The sequence below is a fragment of the Aethalodelphis obliquidens genome, unplaced genomic scaffold (genome assembly GCF_003676395.1).
Source record: "Aethalodelphis obliquidens isolate GAN/ISIS:26980383/991018 unplaced genomic scaffold, ASM367639v1 scaffold124, whole genome shotgun sequence".
NCBI classification, from domain to species: Eukaryota; Metazoa; Chordata; class Mammalia; order Artiodactyla; family Delphinidae; genus Aethalodelphis; species Aethalodelphis obliquidens.
The window spans coordinates 570,484-585,095 of NW_020838068.1; the positions used below are offsets into that span (position 1 = coordinate 570,484).

At 46.7% G+C, this 14,612-nt stretch overlaps 1 protein-coding gene and 1 long non-coding RNA gene across 8 annotated transcripts in view; one reads left to right on the forward strand and one right to left on the reverse strand.

Moving 5' to 3' along the window:
• The first annotated feature begins 1,655 nt into the window (after positions 1-1,655).
• LOC113615773 (uncharacterized) lies at positions 1,656-9,927 on the forward strand. The gene is made up of 6 exons (XR_003431128.1): positions 1,656-3,341; positions 3,681-3,757; positions 5,243-5,336; positions 7,521-8,168; positions 8,730-8,852; positions 9,402-9,927. It is a non-coding gene; the product is annotated as an uncharacterized LOC113615773 (long non-coding RNA).
• The window catches only part of ARHGAP22 (Rho GTPase activating protein 22), a 194,756-nt gene continuing 188,365 nt past the window's right edge, over positions 8,222-14,612 (reverse strand). For 5 of the 7 annotated variants that reach the window (XM_027098536.1, XM_027098534.1, XM_027098537.1 and 2 more), the window contains one exon: positions 8,222-8,751. In XM_027098536.1, coding sequence (XP_026954337.1) covers positions 8,523-8,751 — 229 coding nt within the window. In that variant the 3' untranslated portion in view covers positions 8,222-8,522. The remainder of the gene's footprint in view (positions 8,752-14,612) is intronic. The other 2 variants (XR_003431127.1, XR_003431126.1) reach the window with 2 other exon arrangements.

A 14,612-nucleotide genomic window follows, 5' to 3' on the forward strand; every position in this document is an offset into this window, starting at 1 on the left:
TAGTTTATCCTGTTCAACAGGTTTTGAAACCTGAAACCCAAGTATCATAATTGACATTTGCTTTTCTCCCTATATGATGCCATTCCTTCTTCATTTCCTCTCTCTTCCCTGTGTTCCATTCCCTCTCCTCTCCCCTCCTCTAGACAAAACAAATGGGGCACTTTGTAGGGAATGCTGAGATAATTATTGTGGTTTTCAATCATTCATGCCCTAGTCATTAAACATGCACCACTGGAATGTAAACAATGTTATCTAGTATGTTAATTGGTTATAATATTTTAAATAAAAAAGAAAAAAGTGATATGAAAATTATGAAATTAAGAGTTTTTCATTGAAAACAAAATATAAATTTTTGATAAAAAGTTTTTCTGGGCAATTTTAAGATTTCCTATGGATTGAGATCAAAGGGGTGCTAGGGCAGGTCTCTTAGATTTGGATTTTATACAAACTGTGAAGAGGCTAAACTATCACCCTGGTTTTCTCGTTTACCTACTCTTGCTTTTCTGGTGTTTGAACTTGCTAGAGAAACATTATTTTAAAAAGGGAATTTGCTTCAATGCCCTTAACCTATAGTTCTTTGTAACCATGTGAGAGAGCAGCCACTATGGCCACTTGACAAGAATAAGTATTTTAAAAGGATCTGTTGCAAAACAAACCAGGGATTTCAGCTCTGAGCGCATTTCCAGCTTTGCCATGCAGGTGTTCTCTTTGCCTACACTGGGCAGGCTGCTATGTGGGTGTCAGGGTCTGTCGCTGCATGTGCCCAGTCTCCATGTGGTGACACTCCTCCATCTTGCTCCACACTTGCTCCAGATAACGCTCATATCCATGAGGGTCCCACCCCCCTCGCCTGCATTCATGCTTCCCTGCTCTGAGGAAAGGATAGCCTGGGCCAAGCTTCTGCCTGACCACTGCTGCTCCATCAGCTGATGTGATTGCCAGCCTGGTGCTCTCTGCCTCATCACAGTCAAGGAAGAGGCCTCCAGTGATAGACTGGGTGGCAAGAGCAGACATCTGTGTGGAGTGTTGAGTTAATTTAATTTCCACCCAGCCATAATACCCTAGTGACACCAAATAAAATGGAGTAAGTAATGCATTCTTGTTAATTGAGGTACTACATTTATTTTACTGTTGCTCCTCAAAGGGTCCATTGACTTTATGCGAATGAAAATTGATTTGTACTGGTTTCGTGGTTTGAAATTTTTTTATTTAGCTTTTATAGCTAATACACCAATATGTCTTTGGACTTCATTTGAAACTAAAAGATACTTCAAATATGCTTTGTAAAGTTAGACTTCTAACATATTTCATTTACAACATCCTGTTGTCTCTTTTCCTGCTTTGGTAGTTAGTAATATATTTCATTTAATTCCATCAATTAATGTGTGCATATATGTCTAAGACCCTATGTTAGAAGCTGGAAGTGAGGAGTGATCTAAAAATGGATGACACTTAGAGTCTAGGCAGTCTGATTGAAGTAAGTGTTGTGTGAGGAACAAAGACCATGCTGAAGGGACACAGGGAAGGACTGATTAGAGGAAATGAGGGTTTCGCAGAGGAGGCATATTTTTTAAGGCATTTTTGGAGAGGAAGGGTATTCCCAGGTAAAGAGAAAGGCAAGGAGTGAGGAATGGTCTGGCGGGGTGTGAATGTAAAGAGAGAATGTGATGGGAGATAAGACTGAAAAGTTGAAGATCAGAATTGAAACGTTTTGAAGAAATTGTCATCATTTTAAAGGCAGTAGGAACTACTGGTTTGTGAGAAAGAGGAGTTAATATGATCACACCTTTGTTTTATGAGGGTCACTGACAGTGGGATCAGGTCTGGTTAGACAAGGCATGGAGATTGGTGACTGGGAAGCCAGATACTTTGTTCATATTGAGAATGGAAAATTGGGGACTCAGATTGCCATAACGTAAGTGAAGTTGCCAAGATTAGCATTTGGGGCCAGTTGGTCAGCACACAAGAGATTGTGCAGGGAAAATATATTCAGTGTATTTTACAGTTTGTACATCACAGTTCATGACAGAACACACTTCAGGTATGGCATCCGCTTGCCACTTAATATTTCAGGAGTGGAAGGAAAGGAAAGATTGCTCCCTAACTGCCTGTAGACCTCTCCAGTCTTGTAGTCCCTTTCCTCGTGAGGTCTGCGTCATCCCCTTGTGTGGTCTGTGCACCATTTTCACTAGTGTCCTTTTGTGGACAGAGGGAAAAGATAGGGGATTCCTGTTGGATGTAACATAAGTAAGACTGTTAGTGTTACCCGGACAGGTGGGGGCATAGTTGTGATTGCTGAGGATTGAGTGAGTAGTGAAGCAGTAGTAAAAACAGTACTTTCCAAAAGTTGGCAGGAAATACAAAGAATCATGACAATGTCTTGAGGGGTAGACTGAGGGGTCAGAACACGTTAAAAGGGAGAATTTAAAAGCACATGTGCCTCGATGAGACAAGGTCCTGGAGAGGGTGGGATCTACTGAATCCTGTGGATCCAGACTAGCCTGAGCTCCAGATGGAGAGAGTGGGTGATCTTGGACAAGTTTCAGCTTTGCTGAGCCTGGTGCTGCTGCATCTGTCACAGGATGGGAGATAGTCTGTCACAGGGCTGCTGAAATGATTTACTTCGTGTACTTTTATCAAAATAATTAGTGTAAAGCAAATATAATTGTTGACTTTAGCCTTGGAAAGGAATAGAAATGGTTTAAGATAATGGAGAAATGTTGCAGAGAAAGGGAGGAATTTTGTGTGGTCCCCCATCTGAGAACTTATATACATGCTGACCCCCAAGTCATCCTCGTCATCCCTAGTAGTCCCAATTTTCATGTGGTTGGTAAGAATAATTCTCACTTGAGAGACATGCCTCAAAATCAGTATTGAGGGTTGTTGCTGTTGTTTTTTCTGAGAAGTAGAATTAAACATTGTTTTGATTCTATTTCATATATCATTCCTGCCATTCAGCTCATTCCAGCTGAACCTCCTCCATGGCATATACTTTATTACATCTTTGTGCACATTACTCCCGCCATTTGCCCATTTGAAATCCTCATTGCTGAAGGCCCACGTTTGATAATTTCTCCTCTGATAAACTTTCTCTGCAAGGACTTTTTATTTCATGTCCCCATTGCATGTTTCCTTTAATTTATTCGTTCATGCACTCCCCATTTTGTTCCACAGAGAATACAAGACAACAACGTGCTGTATGTCTTTTCCTTTTGTTCTGTGAGGGCATCCTGTGTGCTAATCTACTGATGCTTCGCCTTGGAATCCCTTGGATGGAAAAGCCTGTCTTACTCCTAGATCACGATGACTGGGAAGTAGGCATTCAATCAATATTGGTCTGGGTAAGCTAATGACTAGGACTATCTTCTATACCGTTTCTATCCTCTGAAATCCAGTATTCACTGCCTTCAAAATCTGGCATAAGGAAACTGCATACAGCACTATGAAATTAGTGTAGTAATGTGAGCATGTGCTCTGACACCAGATACCTAAAGTAGAATCCTGGCTTCACACTAGTTGCCTCACCTACAGCAAGTTGCCTAAACTCTTTATGGCTCTGTTTTCTCAGAAGGGTTTAGAGGGAGAAGGTGATTCTGATATAGAAATAGAACTATGAGGGGGATGGTTTTTCTACAAGCTTCCCAAGATGATTCTGATATGGCCCGTCCATTTGTTACCAGCTGCCTTGGAGAACTAAATACCAAATCCTCCACCGGGAGCAGCGACAAATGGGAGACAGCGTGCAGCAAAGAATGAGGTAGGTCATGCTCCAGGGTGTTAAGAAGGGAACTGGGAAGGTACCAGGAGACTGCTGATGGAGCCCAGAAAGGGAGGAGGAAGTGGAGGAGGGACAGACCATGCTGCCAAAGTGGTTATCATGCCCCCACCCTCCCTAAAACCCTTCAAGGACTCAATACCTAGCAGTGATGCCCCAAGTTTGTTGCACTGAACACTAGTTCTGTATTGAATTAGTAGCAATATTCTTGGAGAGCTTACTCTATGCCAGGCACTTAAGTGCTTTGACTGTATGAGCTCACAGTTTTTACAACAACTTTATGAGGTAAGAACTGTTACTCTCCCCTCCTATTATATGAGCAAACTGAGGCACAGAGATGCTGAGTAACTTGCTCAGGGCTACACAGCCAACAATGCAGTGGGGCTAGGATTTGAATCTGGGTAGTCTGCCTCCGTTTTCACTCTAACCACTGTGCTCTACTGCCTGAGAAATCATATGTGAATAAAGCGTTTTGTGTTCAAATAAATTTGGGGCTGCTAACTAAACGTAAGCATGTTCATCATTTTTCAGGACTTCTCAAAGAGTTCGGTATGCATTTCCATAAACCTACCTCAACTGTGTCCCCGTCCTCCATCTTCCTATCTCCTCTCTCCGAAGCCAACCCCTCCACTTTCCTTATCTTTTTTCAGACTTGCCTCTCCTCATTATTGCCTTTTCTTCCTCACCAGTCTCTCCCTCTCTGCTGGATCATTCTTGGCAGCATACAAGCATGCTCTAGTAATCCCCTTCTTTAAAAGCTCTCCCTTGCCCCCTCCACTTTACCACCCTATTTCTCTGCTCCCATTCACATCGGCACTTCTGGAAAGACTGGTCTGGGCACAGTGTCTTCCCTTCACCTCTCATTCAGTCTTCAGTCCATTACTGTCTAGCTTCTGGCCTGTCAACACTACTACACTTGGCCTGGACCACACCAGTAGTTCCCTGACTAAATGCCCTGCTGCTACTCCCTCCTGCCCCCAAATTCATCCACTGTCCACCAGGGGCCAAAGGAGTCTTGTTGAATGCAAGCCAATTCATGTCTGTTTATTTAAAGCACTTGAATGCCTTCCTATATCCCTTCAAATAAAAATAACTCTACCATGGGAGACAGGGCCCTACGCAGTCTGGCCCCTGCCTGATTCTAGCCCTGTCCATCTCCCACCATGCCAACAAGGATGCTGGCACTCATGTAACTTTTATAGCTCTTCTCCTTCTGTCTGCGGCTGTCTGGTTGCATGACTGCCCCTTCCTGTCCTTCAGTCTCAGTTCTGTCACAAAGGGACAGTGTCTCATGTGAGACAGCTCCCAGCTAAGTAGATATGACAGTTACTCCACCACTGCTGCTGCCACATCTTGCTGTCCCTTTGTGATGGAACTATGTAGGATACTGGGAGAACTCTCCAGGGGGCTGGGGCCCTGCATCAAAAGGAGGGGGATATTGTTACTGACTCCATTTATTGCCCACAGATCACGGAGCCTGGTTATGTGGACTCCATTCTGAAGCCTGTTTACTGTGTGGAGTGAACACGGTTCATGCCTGGTCTGTTATTCCACCAGCCAGGTAAAACAAAGAATATCTCTCCCTCTGTTTTTCTGTCTCTGCCTCTCTTTCATACACACACATCCCTAAAACTGTATTCTAACTTCTTAAAAAAGGGACATTTGCCAGTCTTTTAAAATAAGCCAACTCCCTTTTTTACAGTATGAGACTTAAAATTTCCAGTTTTTCTTTAGAGTCAAACACAAATTTTAAAACACTTTTGAAGTAATTTGGGAGCAGAATCCTAGATTTTCAATTTTCCACTATTGCATGGTTGATTCATCCATAATTTGACAATTTTTAGTAAGTTGCCTTTACTGAGAGCATTCATGTAGGTTTTCAAAAAATTGATTCCTTGTCTTTTCACATTTATAATTCATTGGTTTACTTATTATTTTAAAATTTAAGGATTTATTGTTATTAACCCCTTAATTTCTAAACTCTGATTACAGAATTTAGTGACAGGCTTCAAGAGGTCTCTGAAAGCTGAATTTTTAGTATATGTGGTTATTTTTCTTCAGAGGGTCCATAGGCTTCATCAGATTCTCAAATGTATTTTTTTTAATTGAAATACAATGTTACTTTAATTACTGCTGTACAGCAAAGTCAGTTGTGTGTATATATATATACACACACACACACATACACATTCTTTTTTTATATTCTTTCCCATTATGGTTTATCATAGGATATTGAATATAGTTCCCTGTGCTAGACAGTAGGACCTTGTTGTTTATCCATTCTGTATGTAATAGTTTGCATCTGCTAATCCCAAACTCCCACTCCATCCCTCCCCCAACCCCCTCCCCCTTAGCAACCACCACTCTGTTCTCTATGTCTGTGATTCTGTTTCTGTTTCATAGACAGGTTCATTTGTGTCATACTTTAGATTCCATATGTGATATCATACATTTGTCTTTCTCTTTCTGACTTACTTCACTTAGTATGATAATCTCTAGTTGCATCGGCTTACTAAATATTAAATGATGTCATTACAATAGGTACAACTTGAATCCACAGGTTTGGGGACAGGTTCTGTAAATGCAACTCAACTGGGGAGAATGAAGCAGATGAGTACAGGGTACTGGGCCAGAGCCCCCCAGTCTCAGTGCTCAGCGTGCTTTACAGGCAGAAGTCAGTACGTTTTACAGATAGAATGGAGGGTGCTGTTAAATGGAAATTGGAGGGCAGAACGTCAGCAGACGTTCATTGCCAACTAATTTTCAGAGAAAAATCACATTTGCAGGTCTTAGTTTTGCCAGCAGGTGGCAGATGCGGCTCATGAGCTGGTTTGGGGCAAGGACTTGGCCAGAAGCTGAGCTTTGCCACTATTAATGGCTAAGAGAAGACAGCCTCCCTTTCATCATGTGAAACCCCTTTGGTCTTTTCTGCTCTTTTGATAGCCTGGCAGCATTTTCTCTCTAGGTCAAAGTCGGCAGAATTTCAGGGCTGTGGTGAGGGAACTCAGGACGATAAAATACACTGGTGTTCCCACCAATCTCCTCCTAGCCTTAGTTTCTCCTCTGAATGGGGAGCATGCAGCTAATTCCTTTGTTACTGAGTTGTTGTGAGGAATCAGTCACTTCGTACTATTTTCTTTCTCCTTGAACAGAGGAAGGCAATATTTCACCTTCTGGGAAAGCTAGTCACCCAGCATCCAGTGCTGTGATGGCACTGGTCCTGGGAGCAGATGCAGGTAGTGCTCTCCACTCGTCCCACCCCTCAGAGCTCCGCGAGAGAACTCGGGCTGCTGATGCTGCTGAAGGCCCTCGGCAGCCACTTGTCCTCTTGGCTGGTGAGGCCAAAAGTGACCCAGCAGCAGACCAGTCATTGGCCTGCCTCACCACTGTTAGAGTTACTAGTTGGCTGGGCCTGTAGGCTTGCACCTTAGAGTGCAGAGCCAGCACTTCTGGGAGCACTGAGACCCTGGCATTTAGAGGATTGCTATCACATGATAGTTTTATACCTGACTCGAGGTAGATGGGTGGTTGGGCCTGAATGACTTCTCCAGAGACGGTAGTCGGAAATTGGGGCACTCTGTTGACCCCACTCCGCTCAAAACCACTGCAGTTTACGGCTGGGGGTAGTGAGGAGTGATAGGTAAGGACACCATGAGCAGGAGCAAGTGATGCTGGTGCTAGCACTGCCTGTGCCCCAGAGGCCAGTCCTCTCTGCTTAGAGGTGGCTTCTTTGGTGCCCCTGAAGGCCCATCCTGTGGAGCTCTGGCCCAGGCCTGGGCTGTGTGTGGCGGCAGCCACGGAAAGGTTTTCTTGAAGGATTTACCCCCGTGGAGCCTTGAAGTCTGAGGATGAACTGGAGGACGAAGGTAAGCAGGCAGGGAAGGGAGAGGGGTTAGCACCAGCTCGAGGGGAATTTGCAAGGGAGATGGGCACAGTCTGAGGCGTCTGTACCTGGAGGACAGAGAACAGGCACTACCTATCACCTTGGCTCACCTTTCCTTTAGAGGCACACCTTGTCACCCTGCACACTCCCGGGGTGCAGAAGCAGGGAGTGCAGCACCCTTGCTGAGCTCTGACTCACAGGCTCTGGCTTTGGAGCAGAGCTAGAGTCAAGGGAAGGAAAGCAGGTTACAGGGGAAGGCCTGAGAGGAATTCCAGGACAGACACAAGCTGCAGAGGCCCAGGTGGCCCAGAGAGGGAGCAAGCAGTGAGGTAAGCCATCCTGCCCAGAGCACGGAAGATGGAGCTGAGAGCACAGACATGTGGCTAAGTCCAGCTTCAATGACCATGGCAACAGCTCCTCTGGGACCTTTGCACCCCACTTCTGAAGGCCCCATGCCATTCCACCCATGGAACACCTTGAGGACTCCCAACCCTGCGAGAAACAGGAGAGGTCAGTTGGTACCCTCACTTTGCATGCCCATGAAGGAGTCAGGCATCCAGGCATCATGCTTTCAGGGCAGATTTAATAAAGAATGCAAAAAGGTCCTGGTGAGCTACTCAGATCCCAGGTGCCACCTGTTTTGGCAGCCACGGGACTGTCCCCCCTGACGCCTGCCATACCCTACTCAGTCAGAGCAGCATCCAGCTCCAGAGCAGGGCTCGGGCTCCCGACAGGGCGTGTCAGGACTGCTCTCTCCAGCTGGCACCAGACCTCCTGGCACCACTGAGGCCCAGGGCCAAGCTGCAGAGGCTCTGGTTCCTCCCGAGGCAAGCTGAGCAGCAGCACAGAACTCTCCCCACTCCTTTACTTTGGTGCTCTGGCACCTTTTGCCCCAGCAGTCAGGCTTCCCAGGGTTGAAAAAAACTCCTCCATTTCCTTCTGCAGCAGCTGGTTCCTCTTCTCTGCGTCCTCCCGTGCCCGCTCTGAGTTCCTCAGCTTTATTTCCAGCATTGTGTACTTTTTCTTTTCCTGGTCAAGTTGTTCTTCTAGCTGTAACATTCGTTTCCTCAGGTCGGCACTACCTTCTTCGAGTCTTAAAATTCAAGAAGAAAGACATCATTTTAGACTTGGGCCTGCTGGGTTTGCCAAAGAAAACTCCATTGTCAGCAGACACTTGATGGGGCGAAGGAGCTGGTAAGGCCTGGGACCAGGGGAAGGATGTGTGCGGGCTCAGACCCGGTGCTGGGTGAGGCCACACGGACTGCATCTCCTCACCAGACCCTGGGGCTTTTCCCCAAGCCAGTTGGGCTTCATCCCCGAGACCCTCCCCGCTCAGCCTTTGGCACTAGAGGCCAGGGGCCTCCCTGAGTCCTCACTCAAATACGAAGACCACTTACCCTCCCCTCCCAGCCAGCTGTCCTGCTGAGGGATGGACTGCCATCTGGCAGAGAACAGGACTGAGCCCTGCACCCAGAGGGAAGCAGGAAACTGTCCTCACGTTTGCTCTTCTACAAGACCCCTTGAGCTTCAGGCAGAGACAGCAACTCACAGGAAACCCCATTCAGGTTGTCACTTCATCTTCCGTTCCCTCTCGGCCTTCACACCCGAGCCCAAATGTCTCAGCCTCTGGGAAGCTTCTCTTGATCCTCCCCAGCATATAACCCACATTACTGCTCCTTTTTGCTACCACAGAGCTACACCTCAGGCCTCTGTAGAGGTTAACACATCTGTCTTTTCAACCAGACGACCCACTCCTGTGAGACATGAGGGACTTGCTGCGCCTGGCTCCTAGGAACTGACCTGACTACAAGACACATGACTGTGGGCAGGACTCAAACTTCACCGAGCCCTGGTGTCTCACCCTGAAAATGCAGGGGACGGCCTTCCACCTATGCACTGTAGCTACGATGGACCAAGGAGACCACGTGTGCACAGCATACCACCTGGCACGTGGTGTACCTGAAGCAAATATCCATTCCCTGCCCCATCCAGGATGAGGCCTGGGCCTTCACCCTCAACCACTGAACACAGAGCATGGAGAAGGGCTGAAGTCTGGAAGAAGAGAAGGATGCCCACTTTCACTACTTCGATATAGTACTGCAAGTCCTAGACACAGCAATCAGACAAGGAAAAGAAATAAAAGGTATTCACATTGGTAGAGAGGAGGTAAAGTTATTATTTGCAGATGACATGATACTATATATAGAAAACCCTAGGGCTTCCCTGGTGGCGCAGTGGTTGAGAGTCCGCCTGCCGATGCAGGGGACACGGGTTCGTGCCCCAGTCCGGGAAAATCCCACATGCCGCAGAGCAGCTGGGCCCGTGAGCCATGGCCGCTGAGCCTGCGCGTCCAGAGCCTGTGCTCCGCAACGGGAGAGGCCACAACAGTGAGAGGCCCACGTACCGCAAAAAGAAAAAAAAAAAAAAGAAAACCCTAAAGACTCCACGCAAAAACTACTAGAACTGATAAACGAATTCAGCAAGGTAGCAGGATACAAGATTAACATATAGAAATTGGTTGCATTTCTTTATACTAACAATGAAACAAACAATCCCCTTTAAAATTGCATCCAAAAAAACAAAACAAACAACCTTACGAATAAATCTCACCAAGGCGGTGAAAGACTTATATGCTGAGAACTACAAAACATTAATAATAAAGGAAATTGAAGGTGATTCAAAGAAATGGAAGGATATCCCATGCTCTTGGATTGGAAGAATATTGTTAAAATTGTCATACTACCCAAAGCAATCTACAGATTTGATGCAATCCCTGTCAAATTACCCATGACATTTTTCACAGAACTAGAACAAATAATCCTAAAATTTATATGGAACTGTGAAAGGCCCAGAATTGCCAAAGCAATCCTGAGGAAAAAAAAATAAAGCAGAAGGCATAGCACTCCCAGACTTAAGGCAATATTACAAAGCTAGAGTAATCAAAATAGCATGGTATTGGCACAAAAACAGACATATGAATCAATGGAACAGAATAAAGAGCCCGGAAGTAAACCCACACACCTATGGTCAAATAACCCTCGACAGAGGAGGCAAGAATATACGATGGGGAAAAGACAGTTTCTTTAGCAAGTGGTGTTGGGAAAGTTGGACAGCCTCATGCAAATCAGTGAAGTTAGAACACACTCTCACACTATACACAAAAATAAACTCAAAATGGATTAAAAACCTAAGACGTGACACCATAAATAAAACTCCTAGAAAAGAACAAAGGCAAAACGTTCTCTGACATAAGTCATGACAATGTTTTCTTAGGTCAGTCTCCCAGGCAACAGAAATAAAAGCAAAAATAAACAAATGCAACCTAATCAAACTTATAAGCTTTTGCACAGCAAAGGGAACCACAAACAAAACAGAAAGACAACCTATGGAATGGGAGAAAATACTTGCAAATGATGTGACCGACAAGGGCTTAATTTCCAAAACAGCTCATACAATTCAGTAACAAAAAAGCAAACAACCCAGTTGAAAAATGGGCAGAAGACCTAAATAGACATTTCTCCAAAGACGACATACAGATGGCCAACAGGCACATGAAAAGATACTCATCATCACTAATTCTTAGAAATGCAAATCAAAACTACAATGAGGTAGCACCTCACACTGGTCAGAATGGCCATCACTAAAAAGTCTAAAAATAACATGTTGAAGAGGGTGTGGAGAAAAGGGAACCCTCTAACACTGTTGGTGGGAATGTTAAGTTGGTGCAGCCACTATGGAGAACAGTATGGAGGTTCCTCAAAAAACTAAAAATAGAGTTGTCATATGATCCATCAATCCCACTCCTGGGCATATACCCAGACAAAACTCTAATTCAAAAATATACATGCATTCCTATGTTCATAGCAGCACTATTTACAATAGCTAAGACATGGAAACAACCTAAATGTCCATCGACGGATGAATGAATAAAGAAGATGTGGTACATATATACAATGGAATATTACTCAGCCATAAAAAAGAATGAAATCATGCTATTTGCAGCAATATGGATGGACCTAGAGATTATCATACTAAGTGAAGCAAATCAGAGAAAGAAAAATACCATATGATATCACTTATATGTGGAATCTAAAATATGACACAAATGAACTTATCTATGAAACAGACTCATAGACATAGAGAATGGACTTGTGGTTGCCAAGGGGGAGGGGTGGATTCAGAGTTCAGGATTAGCAGATGCAAACTATTATATATATAGGATGGGTAGACAACGAGGTTCTATTGTATAGCACAGGGAACTATATTCAATATCCTGGGATAAACCATAATGGAAAATAATATGAAAAAGAATATATGTATAACTGAATCACTTTGCTGTACAGAAGAGATTAGCACAATATTGTAAACTAACTATACTTCAATTAAAAAAAAAAAGCATGGAGAAGGGAGAAAGCCTTCCTGTGTCACTCCAGCCTCCCATCTGGGGAGCACAGGGCATAATGTCAGAAGACCCTCCCCAAGGCAGGGGCAGCAGGCCCCCCATGAGCCCCCTTCACTGCTTCTCCTCCCGTCCAGGGCCCTCCTTTGCCAGGTCCTCCCTGCCCCTTGGTGCTCCTGAGCACAGCCTCCACGCCACTCCTTGAGGGACCTTGTCCAGCCTCAGACTTGAAGCACTTAAAGCACTCAGTGTGCTGACAACCCTCAATCTTTATCTCCCTCAAGTCCACTCAGAAACTTAGTAAGTATCTCCAGCCTAACAGACCCACAGCTGAGCTCCTGCCCTCCTTCCCCAAGTCACGCTCCTATAGCCCCAGTCTCCCCGGCTCAGTGACCACCTTCTTCCAGATACTCGGCCAAAACAAAAATGGTGTGTCTCAAGTCAGTTCTTTTTCTCACCACCACACCTGATCACCTGGAAAAACCCAAACATATTCAGAATCTGGCTGCTTCTCCCACGTTGTCTGCTGCCCCGTAGGTCCGTGCCAGCCACAGGTCTGACCTGGATGGCCATGGCCTCCTGACTGGTCTTTGTCTGCCTCGTCGAGCGCTCCTGAGCACAGCAGTCAGTGCACCTCATCAAAGTGACCAAAGTCCTCCAGGTCTTCCAGCAGCTTCACATCTCACTGGCAATAAAGTCAAAGCATCACTCCTGCCAAAACAACTTGCCGCCTGCCCCACCCCGACTCCGCCACGCTTTCAGAGCTTGCCCACACTCTGCCAGTACACAGTGGGGCAGGGACTCGAACCCATAGCCTGCCAGGCTGCATTTCCCCTGAGAACCCCAGCCTCCAAGGTGAAAGATCTAGAAGCTCAAGTCAGCTCCACAAACAGCCGAGAAAGTGAGATGTTGATTCTGACCCCCTCTGAGGCTGCCCTCAGACAGTGTCTGCCGAGTAACACTTCCTGTACACTCTGAGCTCATCTTCAGCAGTAATCACCTTCCGGTGAATCTGCAGGGAGCTCCTGCTATTACCTCTGCCTGGTAAATTCCAACCCAGTGCTTACATTGTGGGTTTTCTCCACAATTTCAAACTCTGGAGTTTTACTCACACTGTGTCCTTTCTCCTTGCTCAGCTCAGTCCTATCAGTCCTTCAAGTCCTGGCTCTGACATTGCCTGCTGTGACTTCCCCCATGGAGGGGCTGCTGCCCTCACGGCGCCTTTCCTGCCATCTTCCTGCCGTGAACACAGAGACTGCACACACCTGACACTCCCCAGGTGCCCAGGAGACAGCTGCCAGCAGAACAAGAGGGTCAAATGCTACCATTCCAGCTCCCTGTGGGAATCCCAGGCTCAGAAATAGAAGCATGAATCCCTTCCACTTCCACTGTCTGATGGAAAGAGGAAGCACTCAGAACCCAATGAAGCCCCCTGCTAGTGGGTGGGACATGGGTTCATAGGTCTGATGCGTAGGCTGATGCAAGGCCTTGGGCAAAAGGAGCTAAGGGGTCTGAGATGCTGATGGAAGCACCGCTCACTGTCCAGTGTAGGCTTTGCTGGTGATTTTAATTGGGGAACTCGGCCTCAGAGCTGGAAAATGCCCTCTGCACAGGGAGGCTGGAACCAGGGCCCATCAGCGAACAAGCCTGCAAGCCTTAAAGGGTGGCACGAAGGACTTCCCTGGTGGCACAGTGATTAAGAATCCGCCTGCTAATGGAGGGGACACGGGTTCGAGCCCTGGTTGGGGAAGATCCCACATGGCGCGGAGCAACTAATCCCATGTGCCACAACTACTGGGCCTGCACCCTAGAGCCGGCGAAGCCACAACTACTGAAGCCTGTGCACCTAGAGCCCGTGCTCCGCAACAAAAGAAGCCACCACAATGAGAAGCCCGTGCACCGCAACGAAGAGTAGCCCCTGCTCGCGGCAACTAGAGAAAGCCCGTGGGCAGCATCGAAGACCCAACACAGACAAAAATAAATAAATAAATGTATATATTAAAAAAAAAGGTGGCACGAGGTGTCCTCTGTCACCCAGCGGAAGGGAGGGCTTGGCTCGGCAAGGCCAGCTCCCTCCTCAGAGAAAATCGGATTTCGATCCAGAAGAAGTCCTCACTCTACATCAGGTCCAACCATGGGCAGTCAACCAGGCTGGCCTGGGGCCTGCAGTGCACGTGTGCCCTGCCCCAGTCCCAGTTCCTGGGCTACAGGACATACCTTGGGGGCCTGCCTCCTCCCTGACTGAGGGCCCCAGAGGGACCACCACTCTGAGCCTCTCCATCAAAGGCCTCTGACAGCATGCCAGCCCCTCAGCTCCTGAGCTTTCCCAGACATAGGATCCCCACCCCTCCACTCCCAGCCCTGTCCTGTGGGCATTGTCCCAGAAAGGTGGCTCCTGGGCGCTGGCTTCTCTGAGCCCTGCCTCCAGGAGACTTTCTTTCAGAGCCAGAGGCTGACTGCCCGGACCGGTGCCCAGTGAGCTGGCTGGCTGCAAGGGCCCTGCCCGGCCCAGGGAGCGCCCACCTCACACTCACCCAGCAGCTGCAGCCCTTTAC